Here is a 22,812-nt window from a genome sequence, read left to right as displayed (position 1 = left end):
CATAAGACATGTTGTGCACCTCCAGTTCTTGCAAAATATCAAGTTCTGACTTTAACAATGAGACTTGTGATATTCTATACATTTTTCTTATACTCATCCAATTTCATGTGCAGAGCCAAACCAACAATAAACTGATCTACTAACAAGTATTGTGTGTGTATCAAAGCCTGATCAGTTTGATTCTTCTGTGTCATAGAGCTCCAAAAACTATTAAAAACACATCAGTGAACCACACTGTTGCACTGGTTGACATGTTCCTTCATCGCAGTGAACACACACACACACACACACACACTGTAGTTTATTTTGACTCAATCCCACACACACACACACACACACACACGCACACCATCCTGCTGCCACAAATACTCACTAGAGCAGCAAATGTGGATTCATCCGCCATGGAAAGTAGTCCCCCCCAACAGATGCACTATTTCCTCCTGTTTGAGTAACATTTGTTAAACTCTACAGTGAGCAGCTGTTTTAGGAAATGACTGAGGTTTTAAGAAAACAAAAGCATCTATTTATGAGGCGTTAAAGATTTGCGTCTTTTAGTAGAAGCGGTTTGTATGCATTTATGAGTTTGAGCAGCATTCACACTCATCACATTGTTCAAGGCTGCACAGTTTTCCACAGTCCTAGCCACAAACTCATAAATTGAATGTTACGAGCACTTTCATTGTTGTATTTACTTACAAGTTCTAATATGTATATATCCTCTTCTGTGATAAGAGACGCGACCCTTTCAGATGCCTTCAAAGAACCTCTGACACAGACACACAGATGCAAAGTCATCACCAAACAAGACTCGCAGTTGGATCCTTCTCTTATGTTTATTGAACTTTCAGTACATTGCGTAAAAACACTGGAGTTGACGACTGCAGCTCTTCTCTCTTATAGCAGCAAGGTATGTAAATCAAATCAGGTTATTCTGCCAGACAATAAATAATCTGCCTCTTTGGATGATGTCAATGTTTAAAAAAACAACAGATAAAAGCTGCAGCATTTGTTTTTATTTTACACAACCTATAAACATATACATATATATATTTACTTATATATATGTGTATGTGAATTACTTTGCCTATATTTATAAAAATACAACAGTAGTTTGTAAAATAGATTTGAAGTAAAATGTTGAGAATTAGCAATGAGTCCATCATTGTCACAGGATGGCATTGTTGAAATGCAACGAATAACAAAACCAACATGGCTGGAATGCAGTTCGTCTCTGAACTTCCTCAGCTCATTTTGAATGGCATCACGTTGGAGTCACGTTAGTCGGCAGCGTCAGCGCCCGACGTCTTCATCTCCGCTGAGTGACTTCACTCAGAGCTTTCTCCCACCATGACTCAGTTTCCCAATATCACAACACACAGGTGGGGGCAGGGGTGGGAGGGGGTGGGAGGGGATGGGGGGATGTGATATTACAGGCAAGTCTGTAAAAAGACTACAAAAGTCACAGTACAATAAAAATATATGTAGCTATATAGTACAACCAGGCACACACATGCCAACTGTTCAGCTAAACTGGATACTTTGTTTGTACAAACGATACATTTAAGAACTAGAAAAGAGGTCTGTAGCACCTTAAGGAGCTTTAGAAGTATGTTAGCAGCTTGATCCAATACCAAAATATATTGCAGTATTGCAGTGTTTCTTACATACACATTCAATAAAGTTCACTGGTACCACTGAAGCTTATAAAGAAGTTTGACATGAATTGCTGAAGGTCTGTGCCTCTCACTGAAGAGCATCTCCTGTTCACCACATGACTGTGGGAGACATTCTGTTTTTTGCTGTTCATCCCAGAACACTTTAGATTAGCTTTAGTTATGAACTTGATCTGATACCACACTCCAAATTTGGATCAACTTTCTTCAATGAGCTTTTTTTTTTTTTTCTCTTTCACCTTTGATCCACAGTTTGTTGCTTTTATTCTCCCATTAAATCTCTGGATTCTGTCATATAGTCCATATAAGTTATACATCAAGTTAAATTTAGCTGATTGGAAAAAAAGTTGTGTTCAACAGCTTTCAGACAGTAACCAATACGAAATCAAGTAGTATTTTTTTTCAAGATGTCACACTGAGGTCAGAGGATGACTGAATAGAACAGACACCATCCTGTGAAACATATATCCTGTTTGTCTTTTTAAAAACTAATTAAACAACCCATGACCAGAGGATTTAAGTAAGTGCTATATAACAGTCCATTTAAGCTTCATTATTGCCTGTGCTCTCATCTAAACCAGCGGTTGAATAGTCAAAGAAGGCCTTATGCAAAACCTTGCCCAAAAAAATATCTGTGTTTAAGGTACATTATTTGTTAAAAGACCCCTCAATGAGATACACAGAACACTTGTGCAAGTAAAGCAAAAATGACACTTTGATAGGAAAAACACTGGCAAAATTGTACCTGTAAAAATAAAACATTTTATATTGTATTTACATGTTATTGTTCTCTAAAAGAGCTAAATATATCATCTATACATTTGTAATAAAGGTTTTAAACATAAGGTATTGGAGGAAATAAAGGCATTCAATTTACAAAAAGTGCTATGATTACAAAAAAAAAAAAAGTAGCGGCTTGCTAACATCTCTTGTAAAACCACAACCTTCACAAGATACAAATAGCAAACTTCCATAAATGCTTTGAAACATTACACATTCAACTCTACATTTCACACAACCCAGAAAATATTGTCTCCATTCAGGTCTCACCCAATCCTGTCATTCAGGAAGGAAAGAGGAGGCAACAGGGCGACTTAACACTTCTAGTTCGTCATCATTTTTGAATCTCCGAGTACAAAAACAAGATGAGTATGTGAGGTAAATGATAACACTATTGGGTTATTTATGCGTCGAGCATCTCATAGAGCTCATAGAGCTAAGATGCACCATCAGTTTACTGTTGTTGACTACAGGGAAGAGTCAAAGTTGGACGTCATTTTTTGCAGCCTGTTAAGTTCACATTTTTGCCATATAGCGTGCAGTCCAATGTCTACTGAAAGACGTAAATATGTCTGTTCCACACGTATTCTTTTTGTTGCTCAGTTACTTTGTTTTAGGGCTGGGTACAGTTTGGTACCAATACCAAAACTACATAGATTTTGATGTCTTCCTTAAAAATATATAAAACTGGTTTATCAGCAAATGGAGTTTGTTTAGTAGTCATCACTTGACTAAGTGTGAAACTTCAGTCATGTGATAGATGTGACATTTGAAACACAAGTAGCCATACAGAACTTTAAGTCTTAAATTGGCAGTTATTTGATTTAAATCATGATCTATCTGATCAAAGAATAAGTGAACGACATGAATCTGATCAGATGTTTGATACCAGCTTTCAGTACTTGACAGTTTTCAATAGTGTGCGCTACAAACACAAGCAGCACCGAGTACTGAGCTTTGATACCCAGCCCTACTTTGTTGGGTAGTGACTGCTAGCAAAATGGTAACTGTAAGAGAAAGGCGACTACAGTCACTAGTCTATCTAGCAACAGCTAAAAAAAACACATAGCTGGATTTAGACTAACAACAAACTCATACTAAGCAGCATTATATGAGCAGCAACAGCTGGAGTAACTACTGAATGCAAAACGAAAAATCTGAATGTACAACACAGGTAATGGCTGTTACTAACATGTCAAAGCAATGATCAGAGCTAAACTGTAGTCTACTCTCTGATTCTGATAACAGTTTGTTATCAAAAACCTCAATCTTCCACATAAAAGATCCACTTAATATCACATATATATTCTGGATCTGCTTGTTCCAACACTTCATTGAAGGTACATATGGCATGTACACTGAGACTGGACACATTTCCAGCATGACACATATCAGTGGAAATGCTGGGTTCTTTCATAGAATTTAGAGGTTTGTAAGTGACAAGTGATGCTGGTGGACGTTACTGTAATGGGAAACAATGTATAAAAATGTATGTATTGGCTCCCTGTGGGAAATGACGTATAAAAATATATATATGCATTTTGCATCTGTTCTGACAGAGCCATTATTTGTGCCATTTTTAAAAACGCCCTTTCATATTTTCCATATTATTTTGGAATCACAGCAATAAGCTGATAAGTTAAAGTATGGCGTGAAATAAGGCACAACTTCTGCTTACAATGTACGGGTTCAAAATATGATAGTGTTTGTACTGGTGACTGAGCGCTGCAGCTACTGTTCATGACTTCATGTTGACAGAGGATGAGGTGGAAGAGGACATTTCTATCTGTGTGGACTCATTGAGGACTCTGCTGTTACTGCCTGTCAATCTGAGGAGAAATGCAGCTACTGCTCACCGATTCTCTTCACTATTCATGTCCAAACATCAACCTCGGTTTCATTTGCAGTAAATACCATGCTGGGTGCAGCTTCATCTCTCAGTTAACAAAAGCCTCAGACAATCCTGAGGAAGCTAACCCTTTTTGCTTCTGATTCTCCCACTTTTACATTGAAGAAATGTTAAGAATATTCTAATGTAGATTCATGTGTGCAATATGTTATCTGGTAGAGGTTTTGTTGTCACACACCCCTCTTGATTGGTCAGAGAGTGGAAGCCCTGATTTGACTGCAGAAAATAATAAAAACACCATCTCAAGGATTGAAAAGGTTAAGGTTCAAAAGATATAGATTTCATCTCAATTTGATATTTTTGGAATTAAAAGGTTAAAAACAAACATATTTTCTTTCTTCCCTTAAGTGGCATCTATCAATACAGATAGTTTAGGTTTGATTTGTCCATATTCTGAGATATGTGTCTCTGCCTCCACTCTGATATCATGGAGATGAATGGTCTTATGCTCACTGAGCTCAAAGAATACAGAAATTCAACTTCATTTGAAAAATTCATCAATGAAAAGTTAGGGTGAGGGTGATCCACAGACCTCAGTTAGGTTATGGGTTATCACAGGTCATTTTTCAGTGGTTTCAGCAGCACAAAACTAATTCCATTCACCTCTATACTGTATTGGGGGGGGAGGTAGAAGTCCCAGAGGCAGATATCCCAAAAACTCAGCAAAACCACCTCAAATTATCTGCATGATTAGATACAATTTGCGGGACACCTGAGAAAATATGTTTATGTGATTTGAGAGAAGTGACCCTTTCAAGGGTCTGGCCTGAGCCTTTAGGCACGTCCGTGTATTACTGTTCCCAAAGCAGTTGGAACATTCCTCCACCATGTTAAACAATCTATAAACATCCAGACCCTTACACTCTGGGGTTCCCAGTTTAGCTTGGAGCCCTCTGCACTGATTTCAGCTAATTTACACACAGTCCTTTAAAGTTTCAAGAAGTAATGGTATAAATCTACCATACTTTGGCCTAATGGATTTCATTTCGCTGTGCATCTGTGCTCTCTTCCAGCACTGCCCTGCTTCACATTCACACCTGGGGAGGAGCCCAGGTCTTAAAATTTAAAAGTCAAGTTGTTCTTTATACTACGAGTGTTGCTTCAGAAGCCCAGGACCACTACAGGGAAGGAAGGGACAAGGTCGATTATTCCTGCCCACATTTTCAGCTCTCTGGCCACATGCCCCTAAAACAATCTACCATCTTTAACATTTCAGTCTCCTCTAAAGCTAGAAACCACAGTGCTGAGAGCTGAATATATAAACATTGAGGTAAGAGACAATGAATAGTAGACTGCTGATTGTGAGCTTACAGGGATTTTTATGGCTACGTTTTCTGGGAGATAGAATGGGTTCTGCTATCTTACATATTAACGCTTTGATCTTAAAATATTTTATCTTTACATTTTGTATGTAGGAATATGGTACTAACAACCTTTCAGAGAAGCTTTAGGATGAACACTGTGATGTCTGTAGTTAGTAAGACAGGCCGATATCTAAGAATTATGAGCTTCCATCATGTTAGAGTGCAGTAGTGACACACAAAGAATTTGACTGGAATATCTATTCTAACTTAATATAGTAGATGAAAAATAATGCCATGCAAGCCAACGTAACATTTGAAGGTAATGAAAATATATTTTACACACACACACACACTAACACACACACACACACACACACACACACACACACATATATATGTATGCTCTGAACTTCGGAACTACTCATCACATTGTTGGAAATACCATTCTCCAGTGGAATAGGTTGCAACATTTGTCTACGTACTGTGAGATGCTAATATTTAATAGCTGTTATCATTAAAGAGCAACTTGACAGCAGCTGAAAAAGATCTTGATGTTGACCTCCAGTGGTTTCATTTGTCTGCCCTGCTGCAGTGACGTAGAAGTGTACTGCAGGGTGTGTCAGAACACCATAACATCACTGTTGGGTGAGGTTACACATGCAACAAAGCATACTTCTGACCATGCCCGTCAGTAATGCTGGCTGGGTCGGAGGTGAAACGCACTGTTCAGTTACTCTTTAACTTGAGTATCAACTCTGGATATATTCTGGGAAATCAAATATGAAGCCACATGACTGCAGTTCATGAAGAATGTTGCATATAGCCTGAGGTTTTGGGGGCTGCAGGGTCAATTACATATTAAATCTCTGCATAAATTTGCATGTAACTAGAACTAGAGCTATTCCCTTTGTCCTAATTTTGTATTTCAATGACTATGTAAGTGTAAACAGCATTACAGCATTGTTTCTCCTAGCTCTGTTGTTAACGATGTCATGTTTTTAGCTTTCAGAGAGTTCATGTTATAAAGCTTATAGTCAAAGCTTATAGAGCTAACATGTGTTTTCTCTTTTACTGGGTGACTTCCTCTTAAATCTAAACACAAAGTGGAGCCCTGCCAGAGGAAGTCAGAACACGTGGCTGTGCACATTTATTTTCACCATCAAACCGGTGAACTGATGCTGAACTGTGAAGTATTTTGGAGCGTTTGCATTGTTTCTGCCTGTGCTTCGGGGGGGACCTGCGTTCTGAGTTTTAATGGCAGCAGAAGCCTCGCTGTAAATGGAAATGACTACAAAAGATGTGGCAAAGTCACTCAGAAACGATGTTCTGTCAACATTTTGGAGTATTTGTTTCACATCCCATTCTTTTGGCTAAATAACCAAAATAGCAGCAAACTGTGGCAGTTCCACATCGCATTACAATGACTTCATTTACTACTGAGGAGTTCCACACTGGATGAGAAAGAACAGAATTTGCTTATTTTATATTTATATTCTAGATCGAAGTGAGTTCAAAGATTGTGGCTGGAATATTTGCTGAACAGGACACTATTTTGTAATATTTGCCATAAATTAGGCAATTGCTGATATGTGCATATTGGTGGTGCACATTGAGATTAATTAAAGTTTTCTTAAGATATGTCATGTTTAAAGTGGGGTACATCATCTTAAATTCGGAGGATGTGACATTTTTTTCTAAGTCAAGGGGAAGGTCAAATGAAATATGAATAACTCTGGGGAGGCTGCTTTTTGAAAAAAAACAAACATTAGGTTCAGCCTCCTTCTCCGACCCAATCATTTCTGCACAGTCTCTAATTTGCATTGATATGGTTTATTTTTGCATACCACCCTGTGCAGTGATCTTTTATGATACGTAAAAAACTATGGTACTATGTACCATATAGAAACACTTTAAGATTATTACTTGCTTTCTCATCCTGTCACTACTTAAGAGAAATTTCAGTCCAACATTCACAAACAAATCAATCTAACTCTTTACAGCCTTAAGCATGAAATGAATCATCAATGGCCAGCCTTTGTATCAGAGGCTCTCTGAGTTGTTTTGGCACTACACTTCTTAGAAGTCTAAATCTAAATACACAGGTGCTTGAGTGAAGACAGGGAAGCAACACGATCACGATCCGTGCGATTATGCATTTTTGCAACTTTTTTTTTTATAACCTTAGAGAAATAAAGCACCGACAAGGGGAGAGTGGAAGAGCTCAGTGGACATGTTCAAAACCATCAGCGATGACTCACTGAGCCTGGTTTAACTTGTGTGTGCTGTAGCTCTGTGGTATTCAACTCCTACAACAAGACCAATAGGGTAGTTGATATGATCCTTTCCAACTGGATAAGCCTGTGGCACAGAGACAGTGAACGGCTATGTGTGTTTGTGTGTCATGGTAAAGAGCGTAATTTGTCAGTTTTCTTTGTGGAAACTACTGCCTGTTGACCCAGATACATGCTTGATCTTAACTCTCTAAACTGGGGATGCTGTGTGTGTGTGTGTGTGTGTGTGGTGGAGACAGCACTAAGGGCGGGAAACTTTCTCTATGTGGTTGTTGCACTGATGAGATTAGAGAGATATGTGTATTTCAGCTACCTGAACAGTCTAAAGTAATGTTTCAGCTGCTAGCAGGCAGCTCTGTCTGTGTTTGGTGGACTTTGGTTTGGTTGGAGAACTAAAAAGCTCCATAAAAGATGCATTTCAGTTGTGATGAAAATGTCCCCACTGTTGGAGAGTTAAGATCAAACCAGCAGAAAAACTACCGACCAAAATGAAATGTAAAATTGTAATACTGTTGCTCAGTAGTTCCTGCTCAGTACTTTGTCTGTAATAAAGTGGATTAACTCTCGAATTTGTGTTTTGATCAAAAAGGACCACGCCGCTGTTTTTGCATGTTTTAGTCTATTTACCACTAATCACATAGACTTTCATTTATAACATGTTTGAGATGTTTTAATTGAGTTTTCCACCTTCTGTGAAGCTGTTGGTTTCCAATCATTTCTCTATGTAATGGAAATAAACTTGCTGAGACTTATGTAATCCAACACAGTAAACATCAGGTCTGCTCTTACCGCTGACAGGTGACGTTACTGTACTGCATGGTGATGCAGCTGTAAGCGCATGCGTTACAGTGATGTCATTGACAAAAATACAGCAGACATGATCTCTGTAATGGATTCTGTTACTCAGGTTAGTTGACTTCCATATGGATTAGAAATGAATGAAAAACCTGCCGAGAAAATTCATTCAACAATCTGGTATGCTTTGGAAAATGGTCAGCAGTCATTTAGAGTACATGACCTGCTAAATTGTTGTAAATGGGCTAAAACATCTAAAAACTACAGATTGGTCCTTTAAAATCCTACCAAAAATTACCAACATAAAATATAGGTCAACTGTGATGCAAGACAACATTACAAAAGTTCAAAGTGCTATAAGAATAACAATATACATCGCAAATTCTGCATACTAAGGTCAATCTATTCCAAAAAATGGGGGGTTAGGTATGAAAAGGAAATGTCACTGCAATCTCATTACTGTTAGAATTCATCTAAAACTCTCCAAATCCCAAAAAAAAAAAAACAAATTAATTTATAAACTGACACAGCTCTGGCTGTCATCAATAGCTCTGTTCACATTACTGTGGAAAAACTGCTGTTGCTCCATTATATTGTGTGGCGGTGTGTGTGTGTTTTTTCTCTTCTTGGTGACTGCCCTGTGTTGATGTATGGGGCGCAGTGCACAGAGCAGGGCTGCACTGAAATTCTCATTTTCGTTGCACTGTGAACACAAGCTGTGCTCGTTCTACTGATTGTGCTGCAATTAAAGACACACTGTGATGGACACTGAAGCCTGTAGGAAAGTCATTTTGTGTGGGGAATCAGAGGAGGACATGAGAGGTTATAAAAAATTGCAAAGTGCAAGAAACTAACACTAAGTATTTGAAAATTGCCAAAAAAAAGTTATTTTCCACAGACCACTCCCCCCCCAAGAATCCTGCGCTGAGCAACAATGCACAAACAGTGCGAGAGCTTGTTTCTCTATTACAATGTGAACACAGCTTTAGTGAATAGTGGAGGTGATGATTTGCCAAATTTGAATAAAAAGGCCTGATAAGTGAAGAAGACATCCCAACAGCAGCCGTTACAAATCTGACTGAGCCAAATCGTGTGTGTGTGTGTGTGTGTGTGTGTGTGTGTGTGTGTGTGTGTTGCTGCTGTGTGTGCGCTGATCATCATGTTGTCATACTGAAAAGACAGAGGTGCTAATATCTTCAAACATATGTTGCTGGCATCTTGTTGAGGCTGTTGTGGACATGTAGCTGGACATGTGTGTCAGTATGTGTGTGTGTTAAGAGTGCATGTGTGCCAGGCGCAGTACATACTGGATCACTGAAAAGCCTGATGGAAGCGGGGCAGTGTGGTGGGTGTGCTCAGGTTGGATATGAAGGAGGAGGGGAGCCCTTGAAGTGGACTCTCTGCAACCTCTGGGCCTTCGGGGGGCTGGGGGGGCAGCTGGACAAGAGGTGTGGACTCTTCATTGGGTGGGTAAGCGACACCCTGACCCCCACTCCCCCCTGCCTGGTTGTACGGCGGCCCGTTCAGCGGCAGGAAGTTGAAAAGCTGTGAGAAGTCCATCAGAGAGGAAGATGAGGCCAGCGAGTCGCCTGCCGCAGAGGCTGCCGCCACTGATGTGGAAATTTTGGACAAGGACACTTCCTCGTTCGCTTCTTCCAGCACGCCCACATGAGACTCCAACTCAAGTTTGGAGGTGGAGAGTTGGGGTTCTTGGGCTGCAGAGGATGAGGAGGGCATGCTGCTCTGCAGCTCCATCAGGTAGGTCTCCAGTTCTCCCTTTAGATTCTGCTCCCGTTCCTGTGAGGAGACGGTGTATGAGGTAAAGTTGGAGCCCAGCGGGTACTTTAAAGAGAAGGGGTGTGCAGGGTTAGGGAAGGGCTCTGTGTCCAGGACGGGGCCTGTGTACATGTTGAGCTGGTGTGGCCTCGGTGTCAGCATGCCCGGGAGCTCACCCTTGATGCCCCCAGACGCCAAGTCATAGACAACGGGCTCCAGCAAATCAGCTGGCTCAGTTTTTACCCTCAGCAGCTCCCGGGCGTGGCTCTTCTTCACGTGACGTGTCAGGTGGTCCTTCCTACCAAACCGCTGGGCACAGTACTGACAAAGGAAGTCCTTGCGTCCCGTGTGCACCACCATGTGGCGCCGCACATCTTTACGGGTGTAAAATCGCCGCTCGCAATGCTCACAGCGATGCTTTTTCTCTTTGGTCCCGCCAGAGGACTTCCCAGCGTGTGTTTTGAGGTGTTCCAGAAGCACTCCGGTGCTGGGGAACGGCTGCAGGCACACTTGGCAGGTGAGGTCTCCACTGTTGGCGGCATGGAGGGCGAGGTGGCGCTTGAAGCCCAGCTTGGTGTTATAGCTCTTGCCACACTCCTGACAGGTGAACGCCTCCTTGTATGGGTCGTGAGTGTGTAGGTGATTCTTTAAGTGATCCTTGCGGTGGAACATTTTCTCACAGTATGAACACTTGTGGTTTTTTTCTGGCGAGTGAGTTGCCATATGCCTTGGAACACAGACACATTCTATGAGCACTCAGAATTGTTGCAATCATGTTTTAAGTAGGCATGCTTTATATTACACTTAAACACAACAACCTGAAAACTAGAATTCATCAACACATACTGTGACTACTACAGAGCACTATGTTATCAAATGTATAAAGAGAAAAGCAACATGCTGCAGCCTGCTATACACACTGCTGCTTGTCTGTACCGTAGCAGCTTGTATTTGGAGACGAAAGCCTTGGTGCAGTCGGGGTGGGAGCAGCGGTAGGGTCTTTCTCCTGTGTGAGAGTATGAGTGCACCTTCAACTTCTCCAGACTGTTGAAAGCTTTCTGGCACTCCTGGCAGGGGAAATTCTTCTTCTGCTTCCCCTCTGCTCTCCTGCGCCTCCCTGTGGGTGGTGCGAGCTTGGCTTTCTCCAGGACGTGGTCGCGGTGGCCCTGGGTTCCCGTGGCCATGGCACCCTAAGGCAGACCAGTTACATGGACAGGGGCGCAGTGCCCGACTAGTACTGATGCAATTACTCTATCCAGTTTTATGTGCTCAACACCGCCCGGACTCAGGGGCCTGAGAGAGAGAGAGAACAGAGAGAAAAAAGAATCACTATGAATAGTTCAGTTTGTGGTTGTGAACAGAGCTGCTGGAATCACAAAAGACATTGACACCTGAATCTAAATGAATCAACAAAAAAATACTATAACTGAATAATATAACAGAGTAATCTGTGTTTTTCTTCTTGTTCCTACAGTCGGATGTTTGAGCTTCACTGTACAGAATGATGGATGTGCAGAGTTTGTTTTCACTTTCATCTTCTGAGAGTGGAAAGTTTCTCTGAGTTTACTGGAAATCTGATTTTAAAGGGGCAGGCCTACCAGTATGATTTGTGACATCACAATTAGTTTGGAGCCAATCGTGGTCCTGTATTCAACTTACACACGTGTGATGTGGAAACTTGAAGCCTCCGGTGCACAAACACTGAGAATGGACTTTACAGTGAAGGAGGAGACAGGAAAACTTTTGAAATGAAAAATACTCATATTCATACATTCAGAATTTTTTGATGAGGGAGAAGGAGTAGATGGCAATTTAAGAATTTTAATGAGATAACTGAAGGTTTTTGTGGAAAAATTATATCAGACACTAACTGAATTATAAGTGGACCTTTACATTATATTAATGTTCCTAACAAAATCAAACAAAAATGCTGGTCTGTAGTTCTCCAAACCTTGACTGTTGTTTCACATGTTTTATGTCCCACTGAGCCAAATCCCACATCTTTGGCAACAAGAACTGCACAAAACAAGACACACTGGCCTTCATCACTCTACTGGCTTGATAAGCTATAGTGAGATGAAGAGATACTGCCACTTTATTTAAGACACTGGCCTCTAGTTTTATGGCAGTATGTGCTGTCAGAGAGATCAGCAGTGGTATATGCAAATCCAGCGGTGTGTGAGCTGTGGTTGTCCCTCTGTGTCAGCTACTTACATCATAAACTTCATCACATTTTAACAGATGTTTATCTGTCAAACTTAAGTTCAGCACAGAGATACATCGGCTTCCAGACAAACTGATATTTATCTCCAGCTGCTGACAGAAATCTGAGGAGAAACTTTCACTCCATCAGCTGAGTAATGAAACATTAAAGGGGACATATTCTGCACATTTCCAGGTCTACATTTTTTTTATACTGGGGTTCTACTGGAATATTTTTGCATGAATTACAGTTTAAAACTCCTTATTTATCTTAAACTGACCCTTTACGCAGCCCCTCAGTTCAGCCTCTGTCTGAAACAGGCCGTTTTAGCTCCCCCGTTTTAGTCTCCCTATTAGTCCCGCCTCCTGATGAGCCCACTCTGTTCTGATTGGTTAGCTTCCAGAACAGTGGCATAGGCAGAAATTGTATTTTGGGCGGGCCAATACAAAAGTGGGTGGGCCATTTTTTCCCAGAAAAATTGACTTATAAAAAGTTAGAAGAAAAAAGAACAAACATAGACAAACTCAAAAACAAGTGACCAGTTTTCTTTATAATGTTCTGATTCACAAAGCCAAAAACAGCAAAACACTGTCTATCCAACATCCAACCAACAGAGTACACAACAGTACAGACAAAAAGCGCTCTTTTATAGCCCACCCAGCCTAAAATACAGTATATTTGCACCAGCAAGATTGGCTGTGTATTGGTTCTACAGTACACATTACTGTTAAATTAAATTATTATATTAAATTAAATATTTTATTGCACAAAGTGGAAACTAAACATAAACCCAGACAGCAGAAAAGGTGTTAACTTAGACAGAAATCGCACATGTAACATATCCCTGGTGCATTCAGTATAGTCTACAGCCAGAGTGGATTCAGTACCGGTTCACTCATGAAAAACAAAATCTGAGTTTGAGTTTATGAAATACTCCAAATGAAGAGAGACGCTGTGTGCATTTATGCACAAGACACAGCAGCATAACTTCACTGATTATTTAAATCTCCTGACATGCCGACAGGATTAGTCAGGATCTAATGTTCATTGATGTTCTTTGTTTTTCTACAGAACATTAATGTCTATGTCACACACACAGTCCAGCTTCTTACAGTCATATTTTTTGGGGTAAAGCAGTCTTTTTTCAAATAACACATTAAAAACTTCATATAGCCATTGTTGAAGCATCGCAGCCTGTCTGACAGCCTGTTGTAGGTTGCTATGGTTACGCTGGGTGTGCCAGCTTGAGATTTAGATGGCACAGGCACATCCAGGCACACCAACGGTTACACGTGTGTTCCAGAGGCTTCGTCTCAGCCAACTTCCAGACGTGAAACAAACAGTAGTAGTAGGATTTCACTACTTTTTCTTGTTCTTTTATTCAAAAAGTTAATTTTTCAAATCCATTTGTACGTGTTCGAGCTGAAATCCGATCCGAAATATGAGAGTGGACAATGCAAACGACACATGGAAAAACCTTAGCGGCAAAGGCCATGGAATGGACGGCCATTTATGGGCATGTGTGTATAACAGGTGGAAGCCCTGGCTTTTGACTTGCAGGGAGTATTTCTACATACATTAACATCAAGCTTTGGAAGAAAAAACAAAATATGACCCCTTTAAAAAAAACAACATCATCAATCATTATAAATCTGGAGTACAAGTTTACTTATTTATCATTTCAGGACCTGTATAATATTCCAAATTACAACATATCTGACATACGTGGATTTGTGTGTTGTTTCTAATGTTACTATTTTCATATTTTAAAATATTTGCATCATATTTCTCTGTTGTCAGTATTACATTTAAGGTTGAATCACCAACTGCATAGAGCAGTCAACTGCCCAGTGGGTCAGCAGACCCCAAGGGGGCCCAAAAATTCCTCATCAATTGGTGTTGGTAATGTGATTAGCAGTGCATTCCCCGATTACATCTGTAATTAAAGTACAATGTCAGTGAAGGCAAGCCTTGCATTATTATCTCATGATATGGCCCTGTCATGTGCAGTGTAATTATTAAGGTCCAGGTGTAGAATTTAGTGGCATCTAGCAGAACGGACTTAGCAGAAATGGAATATAATATTCATAAGTATGATTAAATTAGTGTAGAACCCCATGAAAATAAGAATTGTTGTGTTTCGTTACCTCAGAATGACCCCTTTATATCTACATAGAGAGCAGGTCCTCTTCCATGGAGGCCGCCATGTTGCACCACCATGTTCCTACAGTAGCCCAGAATGGACAAACCAAACACTGGCTCTAGAGAGGGCCTTTCATATTTTCCATGAGTTTGATAGCCACAGTAGGTTCTCCTACATGCTTGGAAGGGGAAGGGGGTAGGGGAGGGGGAGGGGTAGGCAATCTGCAACCTCATCACTAGATGCCACTAAATCCTACACTGGTCTTTTAAGATCTTTATCATTTTAGTTCATATTATTCTTAAAAATTATATAATACAACACGCTCAACTCATAATCATAAAGCCGGGTGCTGAATCCTTGAAGTATTGAAAATGAATGAAAAAGGGGGCTAGGACAGCACACCTAGTATACCATTTTTAATTTTTAATTGCCACACGGATGTTTCGGGCTGGCAATCTATTAAATTGGAAGGGCGCCTGACCCGAAACGTCCGTGTGGCAACTCAAAATTAAAAATAGTCTACTAGGTGTGCTGTCCTAGCCCCCTTTTTCATTGAGTTCATATTGTTCACATAGTCCATATTCCTTGATACAGTTGTGTTTCATCAACTGAGGTCAGGTAGTATTATTCACACACACAAGTACTGTATATTGTCTGTTCTCTGAGTACCTAGGCTTATAATGAAGCTTCCATGTATAGTCTGCACTTAATAGGAACAGGGGACATATACAACACAGAGTTGGAGTGGTAGGCCCCCTTAATGAATCCAACATGGTTGGATTAATTTATTTGGGCGCCCCAAAATAAATTATTCCAACTATGTTTATACCTTGTGATTTGATCCACATTTATCTTCAGTTTTAATATGGACCATGCATCTGTGTGTCCTATAACAAGGAGAGTAGTCAGAATATTTAGAACACACCCACATCAGCATGGACACACCACGCCCAGCAGTCAGAGCCAGCACACACACTTGGGATTCACAAGGAAAAAGTTGCATTTCTTGTTTTGTTGGGGTTTTTTTGGAGGGAGGGGGGGGGGGGGGGGGGGTTGTCATGCTATATCTCTTTTAAACTGAATGGTATATCACCCACTGCAGATATTGATCATGATGTCATACAGATGACAGTGTGGCTCATTAATAATACTGATATGCAGGTAAATTATTTGCATTCCGATTTCAAATGACTCTCACAATTATACTTTCAATTCCTATAGAGTCTAACATATCTGTCATCACTGGACTTAAAGGACCATACCAGTGTGTCTGTGCTGGTCTTGTTCTTTTAGTCTTAAAGATGTTTCATCATTGAGAGTCTGAGTGTGGGTCCTTCCCTCCATCATATCACATGACAGTCATTGAAGTCGAGGGAGTTGCTGTTGTCACAATATATAGTATAGATCCACAACTGCTCAATTAGTGCAGGTCCCAACAAATCCTCAGGTCTACCTGCATCTACAGGACAATGGACATTTGAAAATGTTTCTATATAGAGACAAGACAGTTGGTCTGAATGAGTGACAGAGTCCATCTATGTGAGGATGGAACAGCTATCCATGAACACAGGATGGCTTAGAGGTTCCTGCTTCACACTCAGCCAGGGACCTTTGTTGCATGTCATCCCTCATCTTTCCTTTCCTGTCATCTCTTTACTGTCCAATATAAAAAAAGTGACCTAACAGCAACACATTTCATTACAAGCTGAACAACAGAGCAAGGAGACTGATCAGATAACAGTGATGCTGCTATCTGTTAGATGAAGGTCAGACACAAACTGTAGGAGTGCAGCAAAACTCCACAGAGGCTGTAACTGTGTCAAAAATCACTTCCTTCTTCACTCCTTCACTTCTCCTATCTTCTGCATCTAATAGAATCTCAGTGGTGTACTCTGTAGTGAGCAGTAACTTGAGATTTTGGACACTCATGGATTATCATTTTACATCATCACTGACGGGTGAAGTGATGTCCCAATGTCATTTGCGTGTCTATGAAATGCTCTCTGTCCACTGGTGGAATGTTTGAGGGCATTCCAAGTGATTTCAGACTGAAACTGAACTTACTGCTTAATTGTTTTGCCTGATATATTCTGTTCTGCTGCCTTGATTATTATTAGTAGCAGAATTTTTTTCCTACGTAGTTTGGTCATGTTCTGTCGGGCTGGATGGTGGGCGTACAAACAGCAGGGGTTTGACACCGGAGATCCAGGTTCACAAGCAGTATCCCACGGTGATTAGAATGCTTTGTGGAAGGAGAGGGAAAGATGCTGGTTTTGGTTCAATATTGAGAAGGTTAATGCATCCTGTGTTGGATTTTTTCAGTATTTAACCAAGACCACCATCATTCTCTAACCTAAAGCAAGTCCAACGAGTTGACTAAGCAGAACCATAAAAACACTAATCATGTTTTAGCTGCTAGATACAGATATTGTAGGAAAATGAAATATGTTGTCAGCAGAGATTTTTGCAGATATGCTCTGTATCAACATTTTGCGACTTGACAGATGCTTTCAATAAAAATGTTTCTCATTGTGTTGATAAAACACTTTAAACAATATTTGCTGTTGAAAATTAGAAGCATATAAAGTAGGATTTTTAGGAGGCAGTGTGGTTAGTATACTGGAGCAGCTGGATGAGATGATGGTCAAACGTCCACAACAGTAAACCCAGAATGAAACTTCAGTATCTGCATCTGTCTCTGATCTGGATGACTGAGAACCATCAAAAACATGCTGGAGTCTATTTGTCCAGTCGTGCCATTAAAGTAGGAAAATTCACTTTGAGAGACTTGAAGCTGGAGTCAGATAATCCATCACAGTGAACATCATGTCAGAGTTATGACTGAGCTGCATCCTCTCTTCCAGTCAGTGGGTTAGTCACCCACACATCAAGCTTCCAAAAGTGTCCAATGACACCAAACTATGTCGGGATGAATTTTGGGGAAATGTGTGCAAAACATGAAGAATGTTTTATTCCATAATTGTTCACTGCAAACATGGATTCTTGGGTTGAAATGTATAAGCGTGATGAAGCTTAAACACACACAGAATGCATGTCAAACATTTTTCATGCATGGTGGCAAGTTTTGATTTCAATTATGAAATATATTTCTTATGTCAACTGTCCAGAAACCACGTCTATGTCAATTTATCACACGTCAAATGTTGATTTACAGTAAGGAGATATAAATCAATGTTTCATGTTCTGAAGATGATAACTTTAAAGTGTGAGCTTCTCAAGAGAGGAGAGTCTGATGCTGGTGAAAGCAGCAAATCATATGACATGTAAATGAGCTGCTGCATACAGAACACATACATGTCCTGCTTCCTTCAGACAGCTGGAAGGATTTAAAACAACTGAAGGAGATGAGTGACACATTCCAGTGATGTCATCCATTCATCTATTGGCTTATTTTGCATGATGCACTGGGCTTTAAAAAAAATACCAAAGAGACAGAACATGTGCATTTCTGAGTCAGGAAAATACCAACATGTCACAGCACTGCTTACAATACTCTGCTGTGATGAACCCATCAGATCCACTGTGATGGATTACTTTCATTTACTTTATGTCTCTGCAAGCTGAATTTCACACTGTGTGGATATGAATAGAAACATATGGTGCCGGAAAGACAGAAAAAAAAAATGCATTTAGAATGTGTGCTTGAGAAAATGTTCACCAGTGACTGAGAGACAGAGAAGAGAAGAAAAGGATGCTCGAGGTGAAAGAACAACATACAATAAACGCTATTAGAATACAACTAAAAAACATATACTACAAAAAAACAGGTATACTGTAGTACATGCTATATGTCATAGATAAATACTAACTGTATGTCTTTTATACATAGAGGTACATACTGGTATATGTAATAATAATAATAATAAGACAGGACATTTCAAGTATAGTAATACTACAGATACTAATAACATGAAGAAATGCTGTCTCCATCAAAGTCAACTTCAACTTATCTTTCATGTTGGTCCAGTTTTTTGAACTCTCTCTAATGTACTGTTCATTATTTGAAGTAATGAGCTATAACATATGAAACACAGTCATGCTGTGTAATGTTCTCTGGTTTTCATTCTGATACACTATTGATGACATAAAGCTGCCTCTATGCACCTGCAGCAGGTAGCTCATACATGATCACATGATCACATGGAGACACACACACGTGAGCGCTCCAGTTGAAGATCATTCGTACCTCCATGCATCTCTCTTATATATTATGGTTTTTCCCAAAAAAAGCTTGCAGTGTGACAGGTTAGCTCCTCTGCTGTTACTGCAGCGCCTTGTTCCATTCTCAGTCTAAAGCCCCCTGTTGGCTGATTACTGGATCCCATAAAAGAAATACATAGAAATATAAATACATTAGTAGAGCTGCAACCATTAGTCTATTAATCAATTAGTTGCCAATGATTAAATTAATCACCAACTATTTTGATCATCCATTAATCGATTAGTCATTTTTACGAGGAAAACGGATCAATTCTCTGCTTCCAGCTTCTTGAATGTTTCTTGACTTCTCTATGACAGTAAACTGAAGATCTTTGACTTGTGGATTGTTGGTTGGCACTAAACTAGACGTATGAGGATGTTAGCTTGGGCCTTTCTTACATTTTATAGACCAAACAACTGATGGATTAATTGAGAAAATAATCGACAGATTAATTGATAATAAAAAGAACGGCTGGTTACTGCCCTCTTAATTAGATTGAATTATTTTAGCTTTCATTTCAAACTGTTGTAGCTGCTGCCTTAAAGCAAACAATATCTGAAAGAAACATTTGCATGAAGAGAAGACATTTGTATGAAAGTGTGCAGAATAAGCAGAGAGGAACAACAACAGATAAATAGATCACATCTGCCTTCATACAGCACTAACTGATCAGCTGTCTGCCAGGTAGTTTCTATCCGCTGCCATCGTTCTCACCTACCAACCAAACATTCTCCTACACATTTTTGAAGGAGTAAATTCGCTCCATGCAGCCTCCAGCAAAAAGCATTCTAACCATCACAATGTCAGATGAAATCTAAAAAGATAACATATCACTCCCTCTGACTCCTCTTCATCATAGGAAGGACATTTGTGTCTCTTACTGTAAACAAAAATTATCTTAAAAGGTAAAGTGTAAGAAAAAAGCTTTCTGTAACTTGAAAGGCTGAGAGCTGCTAAAAGAATCAATCAAGCATGTGTCTGCAGTCATTCACTAAATTCTGCTAGAAATTAAGAAATTACGGCAAATAACTACACACAGAATAGTTCACTATTTGTCAGTAATTATCATTTATGAGTGAATGAAATTTGAAGAACTTATTTCGCTTTTTCTAATCAGTAAAAAAGTCTTAGAATATTTAGCAAAAAACAAAAAACAAAAAGCATCAGCAACTATGAATTTATATTTCTAATACTATGAAGAACAGAATTTAAAGACTGTTCATTTAGAAATAAGCTAATTTATCACATAAATGAACATTCTATCTTTCATATTTTGTCTTGTTAAGAAATCTGAGCCTTACACATTTTATTCATTTTGAACAGTAATAACAATAATTATACACTGGATTCATATTGTATCTTTACTGAATTCCCTGAGATTTATCTGAACTTTACCTAATAAATATACTAATTTATGAACAGAAATAAATTGACAAATTATATATTTTACTCCAAATTCTAGACAATTATTTTCAATGAAGTAAAAATGCACTTTACCTGAAAGTTCAAACAATTTCAAAACCAAATTCTTGACATGCTATTAATGTGTTTCCTTAGATTTATGTCTAATACTTGATGTTTTCAAAGGCCAGGCTTTCAAACACAGCTTCACAACACACAGTTTCTCTGCTTCAAACACTAAAGTTTCAACAGCAGGATTGAACTGAAGATTTCAGTCTAATCACAGTTGCAGTTACTAATCTCAAGACAAGTAATAAAGCTTCTTCAAACTGGCTGCATTCATGTAAAAAAATAACCCCGACAGAATAACAAGTAATAGATGAATTATATTATGTCCAAAACAACAACAGCAACGCATTTTAATGTGTCATTGTCAACACATTTAAATTCTTAAAACATCCGTGAACAGATGAGAAGAAGAGAATATTTTTATACAAATGATTTCTTTTTAAGAAACTCAAAAAAAAAACCAAACATTTCAGATCAAACTCTCATTTCTATGAGACTCGATTAGTAGTAACAAGATCTGCAACATTTTTTCACTCCTGTCTTTACAAACAAGATAAAACATACAGCAAAGTATATTTTAGCCACAGCAGAATTGAAAGATAAAGTGCATGCTGAATCAGAAAGACATGACACAGCTCTCTACTTCTTCTCCAGCATTAAATATTACACATCAAGACTACTGCTAGACTGTATTATTGAACATCACACCATGAAGTACACAGCAATGCAACAGACCACAATCTACATTATTTACAGTCTAATTCCATGTCAGATGTAGAGTTTAGAGTCTTGCTTTAAGGTATAGGACAGGTGGAAACAGGCACAAAGACTGACAACACTGCATCAACACACTTCCTCTCAGAAACTGTTTCAGTGTCAGCTTTCTAACCACTGACACTAACACACTGGCTACTTCAACTCAACAACAAATCTATGCGATGAAGACGATTGTGATCTCTCAACTGATATAGCTTTCAGAGGCAGCAGCTTGTGTTTAATGACAGACTGCTGTTGTGATATCAGCAGCTATAGGAACCAGAGCTAAATGCGAATTACTAATGTACCCAGTGCAACCTGCCACACCAATAAAACTCGACACAAGTTGATTTTTTTTGGTCTTAAAGAGGCTGTCTGCGACATGCTGGGACACAGGCTGCACCAGCAAATCTTAAGCATTGCCTAATTAGTTTGCCTTAAGTTCTCCCTCCATTTTGCTACTTTATTGACAAGCAATTTCTTGCCGTTTCTTGTTTAGTAGCCTTACAGCGGGTCATAGCCGAACTGTCATCTGTATGACATCATTATCAATACCTGCAGTGGGTGAAAATGCGATATAGCATTCAGCTTAAAAGAGATATAGCATGACAAAATGTCATTGTAGCCGCTACATGCTTGCATTTAGCGTTAGAGTTCTGAACAGGAGATGCTGGAATCGATAAAGATATGTTGACATTGCTTATGATGAAGTCTATATGTGAGGCAATAATACATGTGAATGCAGACAAATTGACATTATTGCTGAATTCAAGTGCGTCTGTGCCTGTCGGTGCTCATCGCACTGCCGATGTTATTATATTAAAAAATATACTTAGTGAAGAGGCTATGTTCAACTTTACTCAACTTTCCTTCATTCTACTCGTTCTGTGGTCGTTAATGTTCGTGGACACGCACCGTCACACTAATATCACCAGTGACATAATTTATTTAATTTTTTTTTCAATACTTGTGCCTTCCCTGGGTTTTCTCTGTGGTCCCAAACTGGGTACTGATTAACACAAACTTTTTCCCCAGCTCACCCCTCTCTCATAATTTAAATAACCCCGATATTTTAATTCAACAACTGAGTAACCGTTTACTTAATTTACATCAAACTTACCCCGGACGCTTTAACATCCTTTCTGTCGAGTTTTTCTTGACTTTCAACTATTTTCCGAATTTTTAATAATTTTTTTCTCATATTTTTTGCTAGACGCGGCGGGCCTGAAAATTGTTTGCTTTCCCCTCTTTCGAGCAGCCATTGTGTATGCGCTGCGATGCAACCGCACTAGGATTTAGCCACGCCCATTAGAAGTTCCGCCCACTTGTGCTTTTTGATTTGTGTACGGCGCTGCCACTTTCCCTTCACTGTCATTTACAGTCCCTTTCAATAAAACTCCATTTTTGGACTTGCTAGATGTACTGTCAATCGTTTAAACTTGGTTTAGAGTTATTTACAACGATAGGAAGACCAACATGTCTGCCAAGAA

General features: G+C 39.4%; 1 protein-coding gene across 1 annotated transcript; it reads right to left on the bottom strand.

Annotated features, from left to right (window-relative positions):
• Positions 1-1,841: 1,841 nt before the first annotated feature.
• plag1 (pleiomorphic adenoma gene 1) lies at positions 1,842-22,574 on the bottom strand. Its single transcript, XM_044339936.1, has 3 exons — positions 22,443-22,574; positions 11,465-11,821; positions 1,842-11,255 (listed from the first exon to the last, which is right to left on the bottom strand). Exons 2-3 carry the CDS (start codon positions 11,710-11,712, stop codon positions 10,064-10,066), a joined length of 1,440 nt encoding a protein of 479 aa, XP_044195871.1. The 5' UTR covers positions 11,713-11,821; positions 22,443-22,574; the 3' UTR covers positions 1,842-10,063.
• Between the last annotated feature and the right edge of the window lie 238 nt (positions 22,575-22,812).

The sequence above is a fragment of the Thunnus albacares genome, chromosome 21 (assembly GCF_914725855.1).
Source record: "Thunnus albacares chromosome 21, fThuAlb1.1, whole genome shotgun sequence".
Taxonomy (NCBI): Eukaryota; Metazoa; Chordata; class Actinopteri; order Scombriformes; family Scombridae; genus Thunnus; species Thunnus albacares.
The sequence above is the reverse complement of the archived record's forward strand: the minus strand, read 5'-3'. Positions and strand labels throughout refer to the sequence as shown.

Coding starts and splice junctions, on each gene's coding strand:
- plag1 (XM_044339936.1), bottom strand. CDS start 11,712: ATGGCCACGGGAACCCAGGGCCACCGCGACCACGTCCTGGAGAAAGCC. Junction 11,256..11,464: donor TCCAAATACAAGCTGCTACG/GTACAGACAAGC, acceptor CTGTGTTCCAAG/GCATATGGCAACTCACTCGC.